The sequence below is a fragment of the Anolis sagrei genome, chromosome 2, assembly GCF_037176765.1.
Source record: "Anolis sagrei isolate rAnoSag1 chromosome 2, rAnoSag1.mat, whole genome shotgun sequence".
In the NCBI taxonomy this organism is placed as follows: Eukaryota; Metazoa; Chordata; class Lepidosauria; order Squamata; family Dactyloidae; genus Anolis; species Anolis sagrei.
Genome location: NC_090022.1, coordinates 13,588,903 through 13,613,243, shown reverse-complemented (window position 1 = coordinate 13,613,243; position 24,341 = coordinate 13,588,903). Strand labels below are relative to the sequence as shown.

At 45.0% G+C, this 24,341-nt stretch overlaps 1 protein-coding gene across 1 annotated transcript in view; it reads right to left on the bottom strand.

Moving 5' to 3' along the window:
• Positions 1 to 24,341, bottom strand: part of LOC132765744 (alpha-2-macroglobulin-like) — a 93,992-nt gene that overhangs the window by 48,355 nt on the left and 21,296 nt on the right. Inside the window, exons 7-14 of the mRNA XM_067465075.1 lie at positions 22,822 to 22,906; positions 19,345 to 19,468; positions 15,871 to 15,985; positions 13,360 to 13,469; positions 9,977 to 10,132; positions 4,517 to 4,741; positions 2,901 to 2,964; positions 2,098 to 2,243 (exon numbers count right to left, since the gene is read on the bottom strand). Of these exons, the coding sequence (XP_067321176.1) occupies positions 2,098 to 2,243; positions 2,901 to 2,964; positions 4,517 to 4,741; positions 9,977 to 10,132; positions 13,360 to 13,469; positions 15,871 to 15,985; positions 19,345 to 19,468; positions 22,822 to 22,906 (1,025 nt within the window). The remainder of the gene's footprint in view (positions 1 to 2,097; positions 2,244 to 2,900; positions 2,965 to 4,516; positions 4,742 to 9,976; positions 10,133 to 13,359; positions 13,470 to 15,870; positions 15,986 to 19,344; positions 19,469 to 22,821; positions 22,907 to 24,341) is intronic.

Sequence of the window (24,341 nt, the reverse complement as noted above, 5' to 3'; positions counted from 1 at the left end):
AACGAACATACATCCTGCATATCGGATATTTATGTCACGATTCATAACAGTAGCCAAATTACAGTTATGAAGCAGCAACAAAAATAATGTTATGGTTGGGGGTCACCACAACATGAGGAACTGTATTAAGGGGTCACAGCATTAGGAAAGTTGAGAAACACTGCTTTCTCCCTGGGTGCATTTACACCAGATCTGGACAACATATGGCCCATGGGCTGTATGCAGCTCCCTAAAGGATTTGGGGTAGCCCAAAGAGGCTGCCACTCTCACTGGTTCCCTGCTGCAACCACCTTTTCTTGTGATGAATGTGAGATAATAATCAATTTCATTTCTAAACGGAGTATGACGGAGCACTACTATAAACATACTCTACCGAACACTTCCCTGCTTCAATGTGATGAAGTGGTAGATAGTATCGTGTTTCCTCAAAAAGAAGACACTGTCTTATATTTAAACACACTATGGTTTATTTTCAAGGGATGCCTTATTTTATTAAGTACTAGCCGTCCCCTGCCACGTGTTGCTGTGGCCCAGTCTGGTGACCTAGAACAGGAGTCCTCAAACTTTTTGAACAGAGGGCCGGGTCACAGTCCCTCAATCTGTTGGAGGGCTGGATAATGATTTGGAAAAAAAAGCATGAATGAATTCCTATGCATGCTGCACATATCTTATTTGTAGTGCAAAAAACACTTTAAATAATACAATAATTAAAATGAAGAACCATTTAAAAAATATAAACTTAGCAGTTTATAATAAATATAAACCTAGCAGTTTGAAAACATGCAAATGTGAGTAGATCAATAGATACCGCTCCGGCGGGAAGGTAACGGCTCTCCATGCAGTCATGCCGGCCACATGACCTTGGAGGTGTCTATGGACAACACCGGTTCTTCAGCTTAGAAATGGAGAGTCAGACTTAAGGTCAGGGGACAACATTTGCCAGCTACCTGCCTCCCCCCCCCCCCCCCGGATGTGGCAAGGCCGCATCCTGAAGGCAGGAAAGCAGGCTGGGCCCATGGAGACAGACGGCAAAGCGGGCCCAGCACCACCAGGCACTGGGAGGCCAAGGCCGAATTGGAAACCATCTCTGCAAGCTCAGACAAGGAAACTGCTGGGTCACGGGGTGGGCGGTACACCAGCAGAAACCCCACACTGTCACGGTTCCCCACCTTCAGGTGGACACACTCAAACCCAGGTGCTTGCGGAACAGCACATCTGGTCACGGCGATGGATTGCCGAAAGACAACTGCGACCCCTCCTCCCCGCCCCCTTGTCTGGCCTGCTGATGCACTCCGAAACCCGGTGGACACAGCTGAGTGAGATTTACTCCCCCCAGCTCATCCAATCAGGTCTCAGTAATGCAAGCCAGATCCGCCCTCTCATCCAGGATCAAGTCCTGAATGGCTGCGGTCTTACCATTGACAGATCTGGCATTAATCAGCAGGACCAAGGGGACTGCCATGGGGCCTACCACTTCCTACCTTCTCCAGGGTCGCAAGAACTCTGTTGCGCTTCTCCCTGGGACGTTGGTGACCAGCACATCTCCTCCCCCACACAACTTGAATGGTGCCCCCCCCTCCGGTCCCCCCTCCCCCACTACATGGTTGGAATCTGTGGCTAGTCAGCTCTCAGAAGAAGTAAGGCTGGAGAATAGTCTCCCTTGGGTTTCAGGTGGAGATGCTTCCGATGTTAAAGTGGACAAGGAACCAGCGGGGGAACTGAGTGGGCTGAACAGGGGAAGTGTTCTTGGGCGGGAAAGTGTGGCTGATTGTGTGGGGACAACTGGGGCAGATGGGGTCTCGAATTGGTACAAACCAGGAGGGGGGGCCCTAACCGGGGAGCTATCTGTGGATTTATCTCGGGGACCTGATGAAACAAGGCGAGAAGATACCCCGGTGTCAAAATGTTTAATACCCCACCCCCCAAAAAGGAGTAAAAATCCAGAAACAGGGTAACTCAACATTTGGACAATTCAGGTTTTTGCAAACTAGAGAATGAACCATGGGGGGAAGCTTGGCATAGTTGGGACTTCAACTTGGTGGCTTTATGTGGGTCAGGGCCAGGGCTTTTATTTTACCTTGTCTTAGGCAAGCTTACCTTGTTTGAGAAGCAATTTTCAACTGTGAAATCTGCAGAATGAGCCAGAAGTTCTCCACTGGGCAGAATTGCGTACACGAGTAAGCGAGCAATGGGAGCCATATGAACATTGATGGCCAAATCCAAAGTGAACACCCCTTTGGCTGCTAAAAAAGATGTTCAAGCAGAGAAACAAGGCATGAATTCTAAGATCCCTCTTTCAGCTAAGTTTCATCCCTCAAGATGACCAGGGACCTCTTCACACGGCCCTTTCGTGGATTGGCACTCTGTCCCCATCAGATGGGAGCAAGGACAGCAACATGCTTTGCTTCACAGCCCTTTCACCCATCATACGAGGAAAGAGGAGGAACGTGTGGGGAGCTCCGTTGTCTGATGACACACGGCAATCCCTGTCCAGGCCCAGCCAAAAAGAGACAAAATAGGTCTGTTTTAGCCCCATGTGAAGAGGTCCCAAGAGTGCAAACTGGGGAAATGATAAAGCAGGTCATTCTGCTGTTTGGTAAATAAAGGGTGTGTCTACACTATAGAATTACAGTAGTCTAGCACCACTTTAATGAACATGGGTCAAACTTATGGAATCTTGAGAGTTGTCGTTTCCTCATTTCTGCCAAAGTGTGTGGGTGCTTCACTCATTACAAATCCTGAGATTCCATAGCTGAGCCTTGGCAGTGAAAGTGATGCCAAAGTTGATTATTTCTGAAATAGATGCACTCAATGAAGTAATTTTCCAGATTAATCCAGCCGCAATGCATCCCAGAAGTAAACCAAGGGCCAAATGTGACAAGAGGATTGGAAATGTTTACCTTCTCTTTCTGTCTCTGGCAGATCATAGATCCCATCATGCACAATGTTCCCTTTAGCCATCACCTGCAGGGAGGAAGGAAACTGATAATGAACGTGATGGTGACACAGAAGGCTGATATCAGGTAGAGACTTGGCTGCTGCCCACTATTGGCACCTTTTTGGTCATAGATTATTCACTTTCTCCCCTCCTCCATTCCTTCTCACTTTCTTTCCTTCCTTTCTCATTCCTTTCCTCCCTTCCTTTACTCCCTCTTTCTCCCTCCCTCCTTCCTTCCTTTCCTTCAACCCTTTCGTCTTCCTTTCTCTTCCCTTCCTCCTCCCCATCCCTCCCTCCATCCCTTCCTTTCTCCCTTTTGTCTTTCCTTCCTTCTCTCTTTCCTCCCTCCCTCCTTTCATTCCCTTCCATCCTTTCTTCAGTCCTTCACTTTCTCCTCTCCTCCATCCCTTCTCTCTTTCTTTCCTTCCTTTCTCCTTCCTTCCCTCCCTTCCTTTTGAAAGGGTCTTTGAACGAAATTTGCAAATACTAAGTAGAGGGCTTTGAATGACATTAACAAAAGAGAGATATACCCTTTCTCTGCAGAGCACCACGGAAGAAACAAGATGTGACATTTAGAAGATACTTCTTAAACAGGATGTGTGTGGTTAACTTCAAATGTTGTTTTTGAAGCGCAGAGGCTGCATGTACAGAAGGTACTTTTCCATCAAAAAGGTCAGAATTATTATTCATAAAAGGTGTTTTCCCTGAGCTCTCTGTTTGTAAAGGGCTATAAAAGTTTGCAGATTTCAAGGGAGGGGACGGCAGCCACTTGAAGGATAGCATCTGCGTAATGCTATCAGGCTGTTTGTCTTTCTTTATGAAGAAAATAAAATAAAACCTTGTTTTTTTTTATCTTTCATTGGGACTGTCTCCATCCTTCCGTGCTCCCGCGACTGGACCTAAAAAGACCCAATCTAGGGTCTCTAACACTTTAATCCCTCTTTTTCCCTCTCTCTATCCTTCCTTTCCTTCAACTCTTTCATCTTCCTTTCTCTTCCCTCCCTCCTCCCCATCCCTCCCTTCCTTCCTTTCTCCCTTTTGTCTTTCCTTCCTTCTCTCTTTTCTCCCTCCCTCCCTCCCTCCATTCCCTTCCACCCTTCCCTCCTGTCTTCCTCCCTCCCTTCCTTCCCTTCCTTCCTTCCTTTCTTCCTTCCCATTTTCCTTCCTCTTCCTGGGGGATTTTTAGCTGGGAGAAGAGAGGGTAGAGAGGGAACATGAGAACCATGTTGCAAGATTTAGAAGCGTGTCCCATTGAGAAGGAGAGAGGGGGAAACTGACTGTCTGCTGCTCTAGAGACCAGGGCACAAGGGAGCCATGGTTTCAAATGGCAGGGAAAGAGATTCAACGGAAAAGATTAGGAAGAACTTCCTGAGAGTAAGAGCTGTGGTATAGGCTGCCTGGGAGTGTGGTGGAGTCTGCTTCTCTGGAGGCTTTTCCACAGAGGCTTCGGTTTTGCCTTCCTGCATGGCAGGGGGTTGGACTGGATGGCCCTTGCATGCAGCCCCCAAGTTAGAAAGTTTGCCCATGCCTGCTCTAGCTCATGCCAACAAAATAAAGCGTTGCTCCATCCAGACATACCAAATAGTGGAACACAATCTTCTCATCTTTGATGACATCCGGATTCAGAACAAAATGCACGCGGACTGCCTGGCTTTGTTCGCAGTTCAAAGTTTTAGAAACAGACTCGATATGGAGAAAGCTGAGGCTTGGTGAGTAGAACGAATTGATGGTGTAGTGAGCATCCTGGTGAGAGGGAGTCACCCAGTTCCTGTCGTAACAATACGGTTCGGATTTATATCTAGCCTGGTGGAAAAGACAATTGCCGTTAGTGAGAATGTTCAGAACTTTGGGGAAAAGGGGAATCAGTGTTGATGATCAACTTACATCTTCTCAAGTGGTCCACATCCTATGAGTATGATATTTTGTATTTGCTCCTAAACACACAACTTCACTGTAGAATTAATGCAGTTCGGCACCACTGCAATTTCCAAGGCTCATGCTATGGAAGCTTGAACAGTTTTTTGTAGGGTTACCAGATTTCCATAGCAGTTAAAATGGTGTCCAACTTTTTGTTGTCGTTGTTGTTGTGTCAGGAGCAACTTGAGAAACTGCAAGTCGCTTCTGGTGTGAGAGAATTGGCTGTCTGCAAGGACGTTGCCCAGGGAACGCCTGGATGAATTGATATTTTTATCATCCTTGTGGGATTCTTCTCTCATGTCTCCGCATGAGGAGCTGGAGCTGATAGAGGGAGCTCATCCGCCTCTCCCCAGATTCGAACCTGCGACCTGTCAGTCTTCAGTCTTGCCGGCAAAGGGGTTTAACCCACTGCGCCAACTGAATTCATTGGAAGTTGTGTGTTTGGAAGTCCCTGAACAGACTCAGAAGCAGAGTGGGCAGATCAAAAGGCAACCACGCTCTTGTTACATCCCGAATAGACTACTGCAACGCGCTCTACGTGGGGTTGCCCTTGAAGACGGTTCGGAAACTTCAACTGGTCCAGCGAGCGGCAGCCAGGCTGCTCACTGGGGCAACATACAGAGAGCACACCACCCCTCTGCTGTGTCAGCTCCACTGGCTGCCAGTTCAGTTCCGAGCCCAATTCAAGGTGCTGGTTTTGACCTACAAAACCCTGTACAGTTCCAGTCCAGTGTATCTGTCCGAACGTATCTCTCTCTATGTCCCACCACGGAATTTAAGATCATCTGAGAGGGCCCTACTCTCGACTCCACCGCTTTCCCAAGCGAGGCTGGTGTGGACGAGGAGCAGGGCCTTCTCAGTAGTGGCCCCAAACCTGTGGAACTCACTCCCAGTGGATATCAGGGCATCGACATCACTCCTGTCCTTCAGGAGGAAGGTAAAGACGTGGTTGTGGGACCAGGCCTTCGGGCAATCTGCTAACTAGGAAGGACAACCAGACAAATAGGACCGGCAGGACTGATAAATGTGGAAGGAAACTCTGAACTATGAGATAGCGAACATTGACCGGCAATAAGGAGGAATTGGTTTGTATCGGTTTGTATGAAATTTTATTGGTTTTATTGGTTTTAGCGGGTTTAGATGTAATGTATTGTTGTTGTTTGCTAATTTGCGTTATTCTGTTTTATTGTTGTTGTATGTTATGGGCATCGAATTGTGCTTTGGATGTGTAAGCCGCCCTGAGTCCCCTTCGGGGTGAGAAGGGCGGGGTAAAAGTAAACCAAATAAATAAATAAATAAATAAACCTGGAAAAATGGCACAACCTAAAAGGATCCCACACCTTGTGTGACTGTGGAGCAGAACAGACAACTCCGCATCTGAATGTTTGTCCACTATGTCCTGCCTCATGCACAGAGGAAGAATTGTTGGATGCTACAGACAATGCCGTTGCTGTTGCCCATTTTAGGTCAAAAGATATTTAGCCGCCTGTGCTCCTTCTATTTTTATCAGTTTTATATTTATTTATGCAATGCTTTTGACATAAAATAAAAAATGAATTCATTCTTGTTGGGAAACTAACAATCTTGCGTGCACATTGAAATGATTCTCCTGTCTTCATGTTTCTGTGTTACCTCACTTCCTTCCCTGTCAGTTTGATGATACCCCCAATTAACATTGCATGAGAATTGGAGCATCTTCTAGAAAGGTTGTTGTGCAGTCTGTCACATAGGCAGGTCTTTGAAGTCAAAAGGTTATAAAAGGAGAGGTGCTTCCTTTGTCTTTATTCTTACTTGGTTGGGTTTTACTCTTGGAATTTATGCATGGCAGTGATCTTCTAGGCCAGCAATTCTCAACCTCGGGATGGGGACCCCTTGGAGCAGTGGTTCTCAACCTGGGGTCCCCAGATGTTTTTGGCCTTCAACTTCCAGAAATCCTAACAGCTGGTAAACTGGCTGGGATTTCTGGGAGTTGTATGCCAAAAACATCTGGGGACCCCAGGTTGAGAACCACTGCCTTGGAGGGTCGCAAGGGATGTCAGAGAGGTCGCCAAAGACCATCAGAAAACACAGTATTTTCTGTTGGTCATATGGGTTCTGTCTGGGAAGTTTGGCCCAATTCTATCGTTGGTGGGGTTCAGAATGCTCTTTGATTGTAGGTGAACTATAAATCCCAGCAAATACAACTCCCAAATGTCAATGTTTATTTCCCCCAAACTCCACCAGTGTTCGCATTTGGGCATATTGAGTATTCGTGCCAAGTTTGGTCCAGATCCATCACAGTGCCCTCTGGATGTAGGTGAAGTACAACTCCAAAACTCAAGGTCAATGCCCACCAAACTCTGCCGGTATTTTCAATTGGTCATGAGAGTCCTGTGTGCCAAGTTTGTTTGATTCCATAATTGGTGGCGTTCAAAATGCTCTTTGATTGTAGCTGAACTATAAATCCCAGCAACTACAACTCCCAAATGACAAAATCAATCCCCCTCAACCCCACCATTATTCAGATTTGGCCGTATTGGTTATTTGTGCGAAATTTGGTCCAGTGAATGAAAATACATCGGCATATCAGATATTTACATTACGATTCATCAGGAGGAAAGTTATAGTTGTGAAGTAGCAACGAAAATAATCTTATGGTTAGGCGTCACCACAACATGAGGAACTGTATTAAGGGGTCACAGCATTAGGAAGGTTGAGAACCCCTGTTCTAGGCCTTTGCTGAAGCTAGAGATATCTATCCTTTCACTATCTAACTTTGGATTATACTTTTTTTGATGATCTACAATGAAGTTAAGCTGTACCTGTGTGATCCTTTTTACACAAGTTTTGTGAGTAAACTCTTCTAATTACATCAAGCAGTTGAGGTGGAGTTTCTTTTGTTTTCTGTGTATTCCTTTACATGCTTTTTTAATGGGGTGCTGTAATGAATCATTTAGTAAGCTTTAACTCTCCCTGTTTCTCTTTATGAATAACAATGCGTTAAACCCTTGTGCCGGCAGGACTGAAGACTGACAGGTCACAGGTTCGAATCTGGGGAGACCGCGGATGAGCTCCCCCTGTTAGCTCCAGCTCCCCATGCAGGGGACATGAGAGAAGCTTCCCACAAAGATGGTAAGACATTAAAACATCCGGGCGTCCCCTGGGCAACATGCTTGCAGACAGCCAATTCTCTCACACCAGGAGCGACTTGAAGTTTCTCAAGTGGCTCCTGACACAGAAAGAAAAAAAACCCCGTTGTGTTTTTACTCTGCTAAGGTTGTGCTTTAAGAGGAAGGTCAAACTCATTCAAACAGATTATTTTATCCTCTGGTCAAATGACCTGAACCCTTCCATGCCTTTTAGCATGAACATATCCAACAATTCTACAGTGTAAACTCACCCTGGGTCTTCCAAATTTGAGGGGGGAAATACAACAAAATCTAAAATGATGTTACAGTGATATTTTCATTAACCTAATCTTTATAAGGGCTCATACAGATTTCAGGATTTTATTTTGCTCCTTCGAGATATATTTATTTATTATTTATTTATTTACTGTGCTTATAGACCGCCGTTCTCAGCCCTGGGGCGACTCACGGCGGTGTACAACATGTAAAATAAGGTGCAATTCGCAACATAAGCTAACATCAACTAGCAATATTAAAAACAACATCAAACAACAACATCAATATCAATAATACAATTACAATAAGTCATTCGCAACGTCTCATCGTTGAACCACAATCCAAATATCGTTTTCCGTGTTCCGTTCCTATCGTCATTGCCAATTGTTGCCGCACTTATTCAAACGCCTTCTCAAACAACCACGTCTTTAGTCTCTTGCTGAATGTCATAAGGGAGGGTGCCAGTCTGATGTCCACAGGAAGGGTGTAGATATATATATATACACAGTGTTCCCTTGCTACTTCACGGTTTGCTTTTAGCAGACTCACTGTTTTGTGGTTTTTCAAGACATATTAATTTAAAATATATATTGTGGTATTTTCGCTGTTTCATGGGTTTTTGCCACCACTGCTGAGGCACTTTCCCTCCTCAGTCCTCCCTCCCTCCCTCCCACCTTGAAGGGCCCTTCCTTCCTTTCCTTCGCTCTCTCTCTTCACCCTGCGAGGAGAAAAGTAAGGAGAGCTTGTTTCCTTTCCTCTCCCTTCCTTCCTTCCTTCCTTCCTTCCTTTCTTTGCAGCCACCACACTGACAGGGTGGGGGGAGATGTGGCGGGGGGGAGAGGAGGAGGAAGAGAAGGAGGAGTACTCGGTAAAACAGAAACAAGGTTTATTTTAAGTTTATAAAGACTTTAAAAAGTATATAACTACTAAAACAATGTCTGTTGCGCCAGCTCCACTGGCTGCCAATTTGCTACCGGGCACAATTCAAAGTGCTGGCTTTAGCCTTTAAAGCCCTAAATGGTTCTGGCCCGACCTATCTGTCCGAACGCATCTCCTCCTATGAACCAGTTAGGACGTTAAGATCGTCTGGGGAGGCCCTGCTCTCGGTCCCGCCGGCTTCACAAGCACGCCTGGTGGGGACGAGAGACAGGGCCTTCTCAGTAGTGGCCCCCCGGCTGTGGAACGCCCTTCCCACAGACATTAGATCGGCCCCCTCCTTATTGGCATTCAGGAAGAGAGTGAAGACCTGGCTCTTCGATCAGGCTTTCAACTAAGCAGTACAATTGATTGATTACTGGAATATGGATTAATGGACAACGAGATCGGATGCTGATTCTATTGATGAGACGTGATGGATTGTTGTTTTCTTTACTGCTGTATTGATGTTGATGTTAATTGATTGATATTACTGTTTTAAATGATTATGATTTTGTACTGTATTGCTGATACTGGTTGTTAACCGCTCTGAGTCGCCAAATGGCTGAGAAGAGCGGTATACAAGTAAAATAAATAAATAAATAAATAAATAAATATTAAAATAATATTAAAATAAATATAGCATCCCTACTTCGCGGATTTTCATTTATTGCTGGTGGTCCTGGAAGGTAACACGCGGAATAAGTGAGGGAACACTGTATTTCATACTTGGAAATGTACTTTCAATTTGTTCAAGCTTGTGTTGTGATGGTTTGCAGTAATCTCCCATTTTATCCAGTTCCCAGTCCTCAGCAATACTCACCTGGATGCCAATAGCGTCACCTGTGAAATTTGTGGTGTCTATGGAAAACTGAATTTGTCCCTGGTCATTGGTGGTGTAGTTGGTCTCCTTGCTAAGTACTCGGATGCTGATGGTTTCATTGGCAATTGGCTGACTGGTACCATCTACCAGCTTCACCTAGATATGAAAACAAATAAAACATATTATTTTTATATTTTGAAGAAGAACATTACTGTCTAAGGCTGGAGTTTGTCGAATCAATTCTGAAGTGTTGTGTGGTTTCTGGGCTGTATGGCCATGATCTAACAGAGGAGAAATCATAAGGAGGAGGGAGCAAGCTTGTTTTCTGCTGACCTGGAGACTAGGACGCAACGGAGCTTCAAACTACAGAAAAGGAGATTCCACCTGAGCATGAGGAAGAACTTCCTTACTTTGAGAGCTGTTCAGCAGTGGAACTCTCTGCCCCAGAGTGTAGTGGAGGCTCCATCTTTGGAGGCTTTTAAGCAGAGGCTGGATGGCCATAAGGTAAAGGTAGTCTGACATTAAGTCCAGTCATGTCTGACTCTGGGGTGTGGTGCTCATCTCCATTTCTAAGCCGAAGAGCCAGCGTTGTCCATAGACACCTCCAAGGTCATGTGGCCGGCATGACTGCATGGAGAGCCGTTACCTTCCCGCCGGAGCGGTACCTATTGATCTACTCACATTTGCATGTTTTCAAACTGCTAGGTTGACAGAAGCTAGGGCTGACAGCGGAAGTTCACACCGCTCCCCGGAATCGAACCTGCGACCTTTCGATCAACAAGCTCAGCAGCTCAGTGCTTTAACCCACTGCGCCACCGGGGGCTCTTCTGGATGGCCATAGGCACGGGCAATCCATGGTTCTAAATGATTCTAAGATACTTACAAAACTAAAGTTCTGGTAGTGAAAACCAGGGGGCGCTGGTGCTTTGCTTCTACAGTGTTGTTAAAGTTCTGGTAGTGAAAATTTCAGAACTCTAACAAAACAGAATTGAAAACGTCATTAAAAATGGCAGTTCCTAATTGGTTCTGCCATAAAAATTGCCAGTAATGAAATAATGATGAAATTTTGTTCGAGTTCTGAAATGTTCACCACCAGAACTTTAGCAACACTGTAGAAGCAAAGCACCAGCGCCCCCTAGTTTTCACCACCAGAACTTTAGTTTTATAAGTACTTTAGAACCATTTAGAACAGGGGTCCCCAAACTGCAGCCCGCGGGCCACTTCCGGTCCGCCAAGGGCCCTTATCCGGCCCGCGGAGGAGGAGCGCCCCCCCCCCCCACACACAGTGCCCCTCCGTTGGCTGGCTCATGCTATCCGTCAGGCCCGATTAACAGCGTGAGCCAAGCAAGGGAGGCTGCTCAGCGCGGTCTACTCGCGAGTAAAGCACCTTGTGAGGCGCTTTACTCGCAAGTAGGCCGCGCGAGCCTGCTCCCCCCTTGGCAGGCTCACGCTATCCGTTAGGCCCGATGGACAGCGTGAGCCAGCCAAGGGAGGCTGCTCCGCGTGGCTTACTCACGAGTAAAGCACCTCATGAGGCGCTTTACTCTCAAGTAGGCCGCGCGGGCCTGCTCCCTCCTTGGCAGGCTCACACTATCCGTCAGGCCCGATGGACAGCGTGAGCCAGCCAAGGGAGGCTGCCCCAGCGCTACATGCAGTCATGCTGGCCACATGACCTTGGAGGTGTCTATGGACAATGCTGGCTCTTCGACTTAGAAATGCAGATGAGCACTACATCCCCGAGTCAGACACGACTGGACTTAATGTCAGAGGAAAACCTTTAACCAAGAAAATTGTGGAAGATCCAGGTTGGAAGAAAGAACTCTTGTCTGTTGGAGGTAGGTATGAATGTTTAAATTGCCACCTTGATTGCCATTTCATAGCCTGACAGTTTTTAGGGAGAATCCTTTGTTGAGAGGTGATTAGCTGGGCCTGATTGTTTCTTGTCTGGAGTTCCCCTGTGTTTGAGTGTTGTTCTTTATTTACAATTATAATTTTAGAGTTTTTTAAATACTGGTAGCCAGATTTTGTTCAGACTAGAAAGAGGAAGATTTCCCATTCTCTGCTCCTGGAATTACTGCCTAAAGAGTTCTAGAAAGAACCCCCTCTAAGGGCCCTTCCACATAGCAAAATAAGATATGTGCAATGTGCACAGGAATTTTTTAACTGATTAAAAAAAAACTGTAGTCCGGCCCTCCATCGGTCTGAGGGACAGTACACTGGCCCCCGGTTTAAAAAGTTTGAGGACCCCTGATTTAGAACCATGGTTTGCCCATGCCTAATGGCCATCTGTTGGGGGTGCTTTGAATGCAGTTTTCCTGCTTCTATGCAGAATGAGGTTGGACTGGATGGCCCACGAGGTCTCCTCCAACTCTATGATTCTATGATGTTTCACCTGCATCTGTGGCCGGCATCTTCCATCATAGAATCATGTTTATGATTCTATGATTCTTGATTCTATGGGGAGCTTATGGATAGAAGTGGGGAATTCCCATGTGACCAACCTTCTTGTATTTGCTCAAAAGGTTACAATGGAGCAGTGTTTCTCAACCTGTGGGTCGGGACCCCCAGGGGGGTCGCAAGGGGGTGTCAGAGGGGTCGCCAAAGACCATCAGAAAAAAACAGTATTTTCTGTTGGTCATGGGAGTTCTGTGTGAGAAGTTTGAACTAATTCTATCGTTGGTGGGGTCCAGAATTCAATTTGATTGTAGGTGAACTCTAAATCCCAACAACTACAACTCCCAAATGTCAAGGTCTATTTTCCCCAAACTCCACTAGTGTTTACATTTGGGCATACTGAATATTCATGCCAAGTTAGGTACAAATCCATTATTGTTTGAGTCCACAGTGCTCTCTGGATGCAAGTGAACTACAACTCCAAAACTCAAGGTCAATGCCCACCACATCCTTCCAGTATTTTCCATTGGTCATGGGAGTTCTGTGTGCCAAGTTTGGTTCAATTTCATCATTGGCAGAGTTCAGAATGCTATTTGATTGTAGGTTAACTATAAATCCCTGCAACTACAACTCCCAAATGAAAAAATCAACCCCTCCAACCCCGCCAGTAGTAAAATTTGGGTGTATTGGGTATTTGTGCCCAGTTTAGTCCAGTGAATGAAAATACATCCTGCAGATCAGATATTTACATTACGAACAGTAGCAAAATTACAGTTATGAAGTAGCAACGAAAATAATTTGATGGTTAGGGGTCACCGCAACATGAGGAACTGTAATAAGGGGTCGTGGCATTAGGAAGGTTGAGAAACACTGCAATGGAGGAAAAAGTTTGTGACACTACCTAATGGCGAGGCTGGACCTGCTTGTTCCAGGATGTGCAGGGGACTTTACAAAGTTGAGCACAATAATGAGGTATCAACGGACCTTACCTGGCCCTGATATGGGATCCCAGGCTTGTAATATGCGTCCACATTTTCAAACGTAGCTGTGCTGAGAGTCTGAGTAATATCTGTGGAAGCTGAGCCTGTCAACTCCATTCCTGCCAAGGAGAACCACATGCAAAACACACAATAAGAAGGGTCAACAGAGCAGTTGTTCTATTAAAAAACTCTGGCATAGACACTGAGAACTGGGACGCCCTGGCCCTTGAGCACTCCAGTTGGAGGTCAGCTGTGACCAGCAGTGCTGCAGAATTTGAAGAGGCACGAATGGAGGGCGAAAGAGAGAAATGTGCCAAGAGGAAGGCGCATCAAGCCAACCCCAACCACGACCGCCTTCCACCTGGAAACCAATGCCCTCACTGTGAGAGAAGATACAGGTCAAGAATAGGGCTCCACAGTCACCTATGGACCCACCGCCAGAATACTACACTTGGAGGACCATCATCCTTGGACTACGAGGGATCGCCTAAGTAAGTAAGTAATTTCTATTGGATTCCAGCTGCACAGATATCTGTGCAAACTGTGGAAAGAAGACACAGGAAGCTTCCAAGAGCGTGTCTACATTGTAGAATGAATGCAGTTTTGACACTTTTAAAACTATCATGCCTCAATGGTATGGAATCCTGGGAGTTGTAGTTTTACAAAGTTATCTTCTCGGCCCAAGACTGCCAATATCTCCCCAACGACAACTCCCAGGATTCCATCGCATTTATGCATGGCAGTTAAAGAAGTGGCAGACTGTATTCACTCTACAATGTCGATCAATATTTCTCAAAACTCCGATGTTTTGTATTTCAGCTCCCAGAAATCCCAGCCAGCTGTTTGGAATTGTGGGAGATGAAGTCCAAAACATCTGGAGGAACACAGTTTGAAAAACTATGATGTCGATGTACTCCAAATCAGAAAAATACAAGAAGTTGCTCTATCCACTCTGATCAGAAGCAGCTCATTGATCAATCATTTCCTTCCATAACATGCAGTGCATAGAAAAGATAATATTTTTAGATGACAACTCCCAGAAGCGTTGTTGTCCTGAAAGATTCTTGGAGATATAGTTCAGTCCCCAACTATAGTTCAGTTGCTGATGACCTGTGACAATGATTAACTGTTGGCATTGTATCATCGAATGCTTTCATGGCCGGAATCACTGGGTTGTTGTAGGTTTTTTCGGGCTATATGGCCATGTTCTAGAGGTATTTTCTCCTGACGTTTCTCCTGCATCTATGGCAAGCATCCTCAGAGGTAGTGAGGATGCTTGCCATAGATGCAGGCGAAACATCAGGAGAAAATGCCTCTAGAACATGGCCATATAGTCTGAAAAAACCTACAACAACCCAACTGTTGACATTGCTGACTTGCTGAACCTTTGAGGAAAAACAACATGTTTACAGAGTGTCAGAGACAATGACTCTTTAAGTTAAGGAAATGTTTACAATGTTCCTTACATTAAGAAGGAAACCAACACAAAGTTCCTTATGTTTACCAACACCAATTATGGAGAGTCAATGTCTGCCAACATCTGAGACGGAGCCAGGATATTTCAGGCTGGAAAAACATCCACCATCCATTTACAATTTTGGAACATCAGGAAGAAATATTGCTATATAAGACACCTTATTACAATCCAAAAGTGTGGCAGACCAGAGGAGTCTGGCCCACTCGCCATGCTCTGCTCCATGAGTAGGAGAAAGATGGTGTATGTATTTGGGAGTGGCATATCTGCAATGGAATGCAATCTGGTCACTTGCTTCTTTTTTCACAGGAAGAGCAAGGAGTGCAATTTGGGAGTCACAATACTGGAAAATTGCAATAAAAAGTGTTAGTATTTGAAAAAGAATGCCATGATTTGGTGGGTTAACTGGAGAGAGATGTGTCAGCAGCCGATTGGCTGAGTGTGCCAGGAGCCAGAGTTCTGATTGGCTGCTGCCTCTGGCTGGCTGCTGAGGCCAACGGTTCTAACTGTCATTCTGCCATTTGTTCTCACTTTGGACAGTGAAGAAAAATTGCTGGCTGCCAACTATCTTAAGGACTGATCATTTTATGGCATATTTCAAAGACTATTTAAAAGGATTATTTTATTCCTCTGTTCCCTGCCTGTATTCAAAGAAACCGATGCATATATTGTTACCTTGTGTGAATCGTTGAACTAAAATAAAGATACTGTTACTTGTTTCTCAAGCCTAAGTGACATTTTATTATACAGCAGGATATACTTTGGTTTAAATACTGTGGTAAAGCTTCTACTTACTCTGCTTATACGCATTTACCAAGCCTCACAAAAAGAACAGATGTTTTAAAGTTATTCAAAACATGATTTAGATATTCTGGATAAGAGATGCTCAATCTGTATTCAAATGCCAGGGAGTTTTCTTCATCCAGAGTAAGTCCTGAAATGTGACGATTTCACTATAGAGAATTATACTTAGGAAATCTCCTCTTCATCTATTGCTCCAATCCCCCCCCCTTGGTTTTCTATCCCACCTGTCTCATCAGGTTTACCTGTGCCTTCTTCAACAATCGTGCCCTCTACGTTGAGGTTCATGTTATATCCTGACCGCTTCAGTTGGAACACCTTTGTTTGCACCACTCGAGTCAAACAGCCTTGTCCATCTGCCTGCAGAAGAAACCAGGAGTTAGCAAACAATAGGAAAGCTGTATTGTCGAAGGCTTTCATGGCTGGAATCACTAGGTTCTTGTGGGTTTTTTCGGGCTATAGGGCCATGTTCTAGAGGCATTTCTCCTGACGTTTCGCCTGCATCTATGGCAAGCATCCTCAGAAGTAGTGAGGTCGGTTGGAATTAGGACAATGGGTTTATATATCCGTGGAATGGCTGGGGTGGGGCAAAGAGCTCTCCTCTGCTGGAGCTAGGTGTGAATGTTTCAACTGACCACCTTCATTAGCGTTTGAAGGCCTGGCTGAGCCTGGGAAAATATTTTGTTGAGAGGTGTTAAGATGTGCCTGATTGTTTCTTCTCTGCTGTTTTGCTGTTGTAATTTTAGAGTTTTTTTAATATTGGTAGCCAGATTTTGTTCATTTTCATGGTCTCCTCCTTTCTGTTGAAATTGTCCACATGCTTGTGGATTTCAATGGCTTCTCTGTGTAGTCTGACATGGTGGCTGTTGGTGTGGTTCAGCATTTCTGTGTTCTCAAATAATATGCTGTGTCCAGGCTGGTTCTCAGGCCAAATGGAGGCGGGGAACACCCCTCACCGCAACCTCCATGGCCCGGTAAGTCGGGCCATGCCATTTACAGAGTGTCAGAGACAATGACAATGAACCAGCCTGGACACAGCGAAACGTCAGGAGAAATGCCTCTAGAACATGGCCCTATAGCCCGAAAAAACCCACAAGAACCTAATAGGAAAGCTTTTGCTGCCCTTTCTATCTTTTTAGGACAAAGCAGGAGGATTCATTTCAGTTCAGAGAAAGTCTTTGTGGCATTCTGGGAAGGTAGGGTCAAAAGAAATGGAAGCTGGATAATGGATGATGGATAGCAAGAAGAAGAAGAAGAAGAAGAAGAAGAAGAAGAAGAAGAAGAAGAAGAAGAAGAAGACCACGACAACGACGACAGACAGAGTTTTGGAGCACAAGACTACTGACCTCACAATCGTGTTAAAAAATGAAGTCTAAATTGTTGATGTCGCCATCCTAGGTGACAGCAGGATTGAAGAGAAACAACTGGAAAAGCTGACACTATATGAGGATTTAAGATCAAACTGCAAATAATTTGGTGGTCCCAGTGGTGACTGGCACACTGGGTGCAGTGCCTAAAGACCTTGGCCTGCACTTAAACACAATCTGTGCTGACAAAATTACCATCTGCCAGCTGCAGAAGGCCACCTTACTGGGATCTGCACACATTATTTGCCGATACATCACACAGTCCTAGACGCTTGGGAAGTGTCTGACATGTGATCCAATTCAACAACCAGCAGAGTGTCTGCTGTGGACTCATCTTGTTGTGTTTCAAATAATAATAATAGTACGAATTCAGACAGACAGAGTTTTGGAGCACAAGACTCCTGACCTCACAATCGTGTTAAAAAACAAAGTATGGATTGTCGATGTCGCAATCCCTGATAACAGAAGGATTGCAGAGAAACAACTGGAAAAGCTGACACAATATGAGGATTTAAAGATCGAACTGCAAATACTCTGGCACAAGCCAGTCAAGGTGGTCCCAGTGGTGATCGGCACACTGGGTGCAGTGCCTAAAGACCTTGGCCTACACTTAAACACAATCGGTACTGACAAGATTACTATCTGCCAGCTGCAGAAGGCCACCTTACTGGGATCTGCACCAGTTAGAGTTAGGGGTAAATGCGGAGGATTTTTTAAAATGTTTTTATTGATGTTATTTGTAATGAATTTTTATCTATGTTAAATGGTTTTTTTTTTAATGTTTTAACTATCTTTGTATTGTTGTGGGCATCGAATTGTGCCGTTCTGTAAACCACCATAAGTCGCCCTCGGGCTGAAGATGGCGGTATAGAAATATAGCAAATAAATAAATAAATAAATTGCCGATACATCACACAGTCCTAGACACTTGGGAAGTGTCCGACGTGTGATCCAATTCAACAGCCAGCAGAATGTCTGCTGTGGACTCATCTTGTTGCGTTTCAAATAATAATAATAATAATAATAAACAATAAACGACCACTCCAAGACAACAAGCAGAAGAGGAGCAAATAAAAAATAAAATTAGAAGGAACAGTATACAACTGTGAAGATGAAGATTGGGAAGATCAACATAAAAAAAATTAATTTAATTTTTTCCTTCCCTTTCTATTTTCTTTTTCTTTGTATTGTCGAAGGCTTTCATGGCTGGAATCACTAGGTTCTTGTGGGTTTTTTTGGGCTACAGGCATTTCTCCTGACGTTTCGCCTGCATCTATGGCAAGCATCCTCAGAGGTAGTGAGGATGCTTGCCATAGATGAACTACCTCTGAGGATGCTTGCCATAGATGCAGGCAAAGCGTCAGGAGAAATGCTTCTTTTTCTTTCTTTTTTTCCTTTCTTTTCTTTTTTTTCCCTTAAAGTCTTTTAAAATGTATACTGTAAAAAACCACAATAAAATGATTGCCAAAAAAAAAAAAAAAGGAAGCTGGGAAGAGGACATATGTGCACCCAGGAAAAAAGGAGGGGAATGATTTATATTAAAGTGCATGTGTTGAGAAGTGGTGTTGGAAATGCAACAATGGACTAAAGACTGGGGAATGCCCCACAGTGGGCAGTAGTAATATTATTCTGGTCTTCAAGCAGTGCTTCTTGTAGGTCAGGGCACGGTCCAGGGTAACCCCCAGGTATTTGGGTGGTGCTGCAATACCAGGTGGCGCAGTGGGTTAAACCCCTGCACCGGCAGGACTGAAGACCGACAGGTCGCAGGTTCGAATCGGGGGAGAGGCGGATGAGCTCCCTCTATCAGCTCCAGCTCCTCATGCGGGAACATGAGAGAAGCCTTCCACAAGGATGATAAAACATCAAATCATCCAGGCGTCCCCTGGGCAACGTCCTTGCAGACGGCCAGTTCTCTCACATCAGAAGCTCCTGACACGACAAAAAAAAGGTCATCCTCAGACCTCGAGATGCTTGTCTGTTCTGAAGCACACGTCTGTGTTTTAGATGGATTAGGAATCAGCTGGTTTCCCCTGTAATAGGCAGTAAGAGCATCCGAGAGTCCCCTGGGCACTGTCTTTGTAGATGGCTAGAGATCTGTGGCTAATGAGGAAGGTCTCAGGAGGAATGTGCAATTCTGGCCCGTAAAATATACTCCTATTGCAAAGCTAGGAAACCACCAATTGAAGGTCATATGGATGATGGCAAAAGCAGGATCCAAGGAAGGACTGGATTTGTCTCCATGCCCAAATGGCTTCCCTTTGCCCTACACATTATCAAAGGTAGATCTCAAACAATAGTCTACGATCGCCAAGAAAATGATTTCTTTCCCTTGCTATTTGGTGGCAGATTTACCTCTCCACTGAATTCTTCACACACAGCCTCTGACTCTTTTCCATAACATTGGTTCCGAGAGCCAGAATACGGACGACACACCCGGATCTTCACCAGGCCTGGAACAGGCTTCCCATACGTGTACCTGAAAATCAGAAGCAGTCATAATATTGGTTAAAAGAGGCAGCAGGCAAGGAAGGAAAGAGCAATGGCAGCCTTTCTTATTTATCACCAGATTGTGAAGAAGATTTTGGGTGACTGTAAGGCAGTGGTCAGACCTTGCCTGGAATGACCCTGTGTCCAGTTTGGAGCAGCATAATTCAAGAAGGCTATTGACAAGCTGGAAAGTGTCCAAAGAAGGGCAACCAAAATGGAAAAGGTCTGGAAACCATGACTCCGTTCAATGATTGGCTCAATGAGCTGGATATGCTTAGCTCAGGAAAGGGAAGGTTGTAGGAATATGTCATGAAATATGATATATGGTTTGAATGGAATTAAATGAAAGATGTATGGTTGGGGTCTATATGGTCTAGAGCAGGGGTCTTCAAACCTTTTAAACAGAGGGCCAGGTCACAATCTCTCAAACTGTCGAAGGGTTGGATTATAATTTGAAAAAAGGATGATGAATTCCTCTGCACACTGCACATATCTTATTTGTAGTGCAAAAACCACAATAATTAAAATGAAGAACAATTTTAACAAATGTAAATGTATTAGTATTTCAAGCACCGGGACTATGGCGCAGCTGTCTGAGTGTCAGCTGCATTAAGATCACTTCTGACCCCAAGGTCATGAGTTCGAAGCCAGCCTGGGTTGGAGTGAGCTTTCGACCAATTGTTTAGCTTGTTGTCGACCTTTGCTACCCGAAAGACAGATGCATCTGTCAAGTAGGAAAATTAGGTACCACCTATGTGTGGGGAGGCTAATTTAACAAAATTTTGTTGTTGTTGTTCATTCGTTCAGTCGTCTCCGACTCTTCGTGACCTCGTGGACCAGCCCACGCCAGAGCTCCCTGTCGGCCGTCACCACCCCCAGCTCCTTCAAGGTCAGTCCAGTCACTTCAAGGATGCCATCCATCCATCTTGCCCTTGGTCGGCCCCTCTTCCTTTTACCTTCCACTTTCCCCAGCATAATTGTCTTCTCTAGGCTTTGCTGTCTCCTCATGATGTGGCCAAAGTACTTCAACTTTGTCTCTAGTATCCTTCCTTCCAGTGAGCAGCCGGGCTTTATTTCCTGGAGGATGGACTGGTTGGATCTTCTCGCAGTCCAAGGCACTCTCAGCACTTTCCTCCAGCACCACAGCTCAAAAGCATCGATCTTCCTTCGCTCAGCCTTCCCTAAGGTCCAGCTCTCACATCCGTATGTGACTACAGGGAATACCATGGCTTGGACTAGGCGGATCTTTGTTGCCAGTCTGATGTCTCTACTCTTCACTATTTTATCGAGACTGGACATTGCTCTCCTCCCAAGAAGTAACAAAATTTACGAGGCCATAAAAAAGACTCCAGCAAAGCACTCCAGCAAAAGCATGCGGAGAATGCAGAAGAACTTCATCAGTGTCGCAGACGGACGATGAAAGCAACTTCTCCCCTGGTGGCCAGAAAAAGTTAAATAGCCTCTGACTGTTTGTCTATATCTGTTGTGTCAGTGTGTAATTCATGTATGATGTGTGTTTAAATGTAATTTTATGTGATAGGATTGTGATTGTAATAGAATTGTATGGCCAGGATGTAGTTTGACACAGAAGGGTTAAACAGCAAAGTAACAAGCTGTGAGAATGTGACCCTGAGTTCTTGCTCTGTGAAAGATCAGGGAGTGCCAGAGATAAACTTCCTTCCAGCTGCAGTTTGAATTAGTTCCTATCTCTTTCGGTTTTGTGTTCTTCACGTCTGACCGCTGACGGTGTATGCTGTCTATTTTGAGCTGCTTAAGTAAAGCTGAAAACCTGCTTTTACCGAAGACTCCAGAGTCCATTATTCTGAGCTTCTGCGATACTCTGCTACACGCTAACATGTTGTGTGTCGTTGGCATTGAATGGTTGCCATATATGTGTACATTTTAATCCGCCCTGAGTCCCCTGCAGGGTGAGAAAGGTGGAATATAAATACTGTAAATAAATAAATAAATAAATGGGAAGTGTGGGCCTGCTTTTAGCTGATGAGATAGGATTGTTGTTGTTGTTGCTGTTGTTGTGTGCTTTCAAGTCATTTCAGACTTAAGTTGACCCTGAGTGAGGGCCGGATAAATAACCTTGGAAAGCCATATCTGGCCCTCGGGCCTTAGTTTGAAGACCCCTGGTTTAGAGATATCATTCTAAGAAGAAGCCTGGAAAGCTACAAGGAGGTGAAGAATTCATGGACTGCAATTAAAGTTCCTGAACTGCTGACATTGATGACCAGTGACAAACGATTAACTGTTGAACTTTTAGGGGAAAACAACATGTTTACATTCTCAGAGACAATAGACCTTTAAGTTAAGGAAATGTTTACAAAGTTCCTTACGTTAAGAAGGAAATCAACACAAAGCTCCTTATGTTTACCAACACCAATTAAGCAAAGTCAACATCTGCCTGGAACTGAGATGAAGCCAGGATGTTTCAGGCTGAGAAAACATCTATCATTCATTTACAACTTTGGAACAACATCAGCAAGAAAAATTGCTATATAAGAGACCTTCAAATATTCCAGAAGTGTGGCAGACTGGAAGAGTCTGGTCACCCACCATGATCTGCTGCATGGGAAGGAGAGAGATGGTATACCTTTGGGAGTGGCATATCTGCAATGGAACGCAGTCTGGTCATATGCCTCCTTTTCTCAAGAGAAGAGAAAGCAGTGCGATTTTGGAGTAATGATATGTTTGCATAGGGTCAGTTTCTGCTGTAGGGAAAACAAGGATCTGATCCTTGTCATTGTTCTTTGGGAAGGAGGATGAGTTGTGGAACTGTGCGTTGGCAGACTGCAGAGAGAGCCTGGCCTAAGTGGCTGAGGGGGGAAAGGAAGAAGCCTGAGGCTGTTTGGATTGTGGGAGGTGAAGTCCAAAACATCTGGAGGCCCCAAGTTTGCCCATGGCTAGTCTACTGATTCAGACCAGCATCAGCGTAGATAGAGCCAAAGGCAAGCATAGCTGTGGAAGTACTGGAAAGTACTGGAAGTACTGGGATTCGAACCCGTCTCCAAAGTCATGGTCCAACACTCAAATTGCTAAAGCATTTAGAAGTCTTTCATTCATTCATGATGACAACACAGTGAAAAGCTAAATGATAGGAGACAACGTCTGATGGGAGACAACACTAGGGATAGGAGGGAGGTGGAGCTTGTTAAAGTTACTCAACTATAACTCCTCTGTATTGACATGGCTCCTGGTGGCGCTGGCTGAAGGACCATCATTAAAAATTACTTTTCCAAGCCATGAAGACCAATCAACATTTGCAATATCCCTCAGCAAAGCTCTCATGGCTCTGGTTTCAAAGAGGAGAAACAGAACTCTAGTATCACTTACATGCCACAGACAGTCACTTCCACTTGTTCATTCAGGATGGTAATAATCTTGGGTGCTTTCACCCGAACCTCGTACTTAGGCAACACTTTGGGAAGGAAAGAAATGCCAAGATAAAGCAGTGGAAAGGACAATAAGCATACAGTTTTCAGTTTCATTTAGTTTGAGCTTGGGCACCTGGAGTTGCCTGGATTATATTAAAAAGTCAATTTTTTAATTGCACAAAAGGCATAAGGTTGTGGGTGAACTACAACTCACATCATGCCAGGTTAACCCTGAGAAACTTCACCAGGACTTAAAGTTTGTTATGTTGGGCCAGTTTGCTCTATATGCATCATTGGTAGGGTTCAGTGTGCTCTCTGGCTGTGTGGTAAACTGCAACTCCCACTATGGTGAGTCGGCCCCCTCAAACTCCTCCAGTAGGTTAGGTTAGTCATAGGCAGGCATGTAGCCGGGGGGGGGGGGGGCTTGAGGGGCTTCAGCCCCCCCCCCCCCGAAATTCTCAGGGTGATCCGCGAGAAGGCCTTACTGGTGCATTATTTAAACTGTTATGTTTATTCATATCATGATCTGATCACCATACTCAATATATCCCATATGCATGGGGTTATTGGGGTGACGATACAAAAGGTTTGCTAGGGTAGACCCTCTTTCACTCAGACTCAGCCCCCCTGAAACCCCCCCTGAAAAAAACTCACCCCCCCCCCCGAATCGAAATCCTGGCTACGGGCCTGGTCATAGGGGTTCTGTATGCCAAGTTTGGTCCAGGTTCATCATCTGTGGAGGTCACAGTTTCTCTGGTTGTGGATGAACTACAACTCCCAGAAAGGAAGGTCACTCCCCCCCCCCCCCCCCAACCCTTCCAGTAATCTAATTGCATCATATCAGGTATGTGCGCTTAGTTTGGTCCAGAGCCATTGATGTTTGGGTTCACAGTGCTCTCTGGATGTAGGTGAACTACAACTCACATTATGCCAGGTTAACCCTGAAAAACTCCATCAGAACTTAAAGTTTGTTATGTTGGGCCAGTTTGCTCTAGATGCATCATTGGTGGGGTTCAGTGTGCTCTCTGGCTGTAGGGTAAACTACAGCTCCCACTATGGTGAGTCAATCCCCTCAAATCCCTTCTGTAGGTTCAGTTAGTCATGAGGGCTCTGTGTGCCAAGTTTGGTCCAGGTCCATCATTGGTGGAGGTCACAATTTCTCGGGCTGTGGGTGAACTACAACTCCTGAAAGCAAGGCTTGTTCTCGCCAAACCCCTTCAGTAATCTAATTGCATCATATCAGATATGTGTGCCTACTTTGGTCCAGATTCATCGGTCTTTGCATTCACAGTGCTCTCTGGATGTAGGTAAACTACAACTCCCCCAAATCAAGGTGAATTTTCCCCAAAGACTTCCAGTATTTTTTGCTGGTCAAGGGGGCTTTGTGTGTCTCTGGCTGTGTCGTAAACTACAACTCCCACAACTACAACCTCCAGTAGGTTGAGTTAGTCATGGGGGTTTTGTGTACCAAGTTTGGTC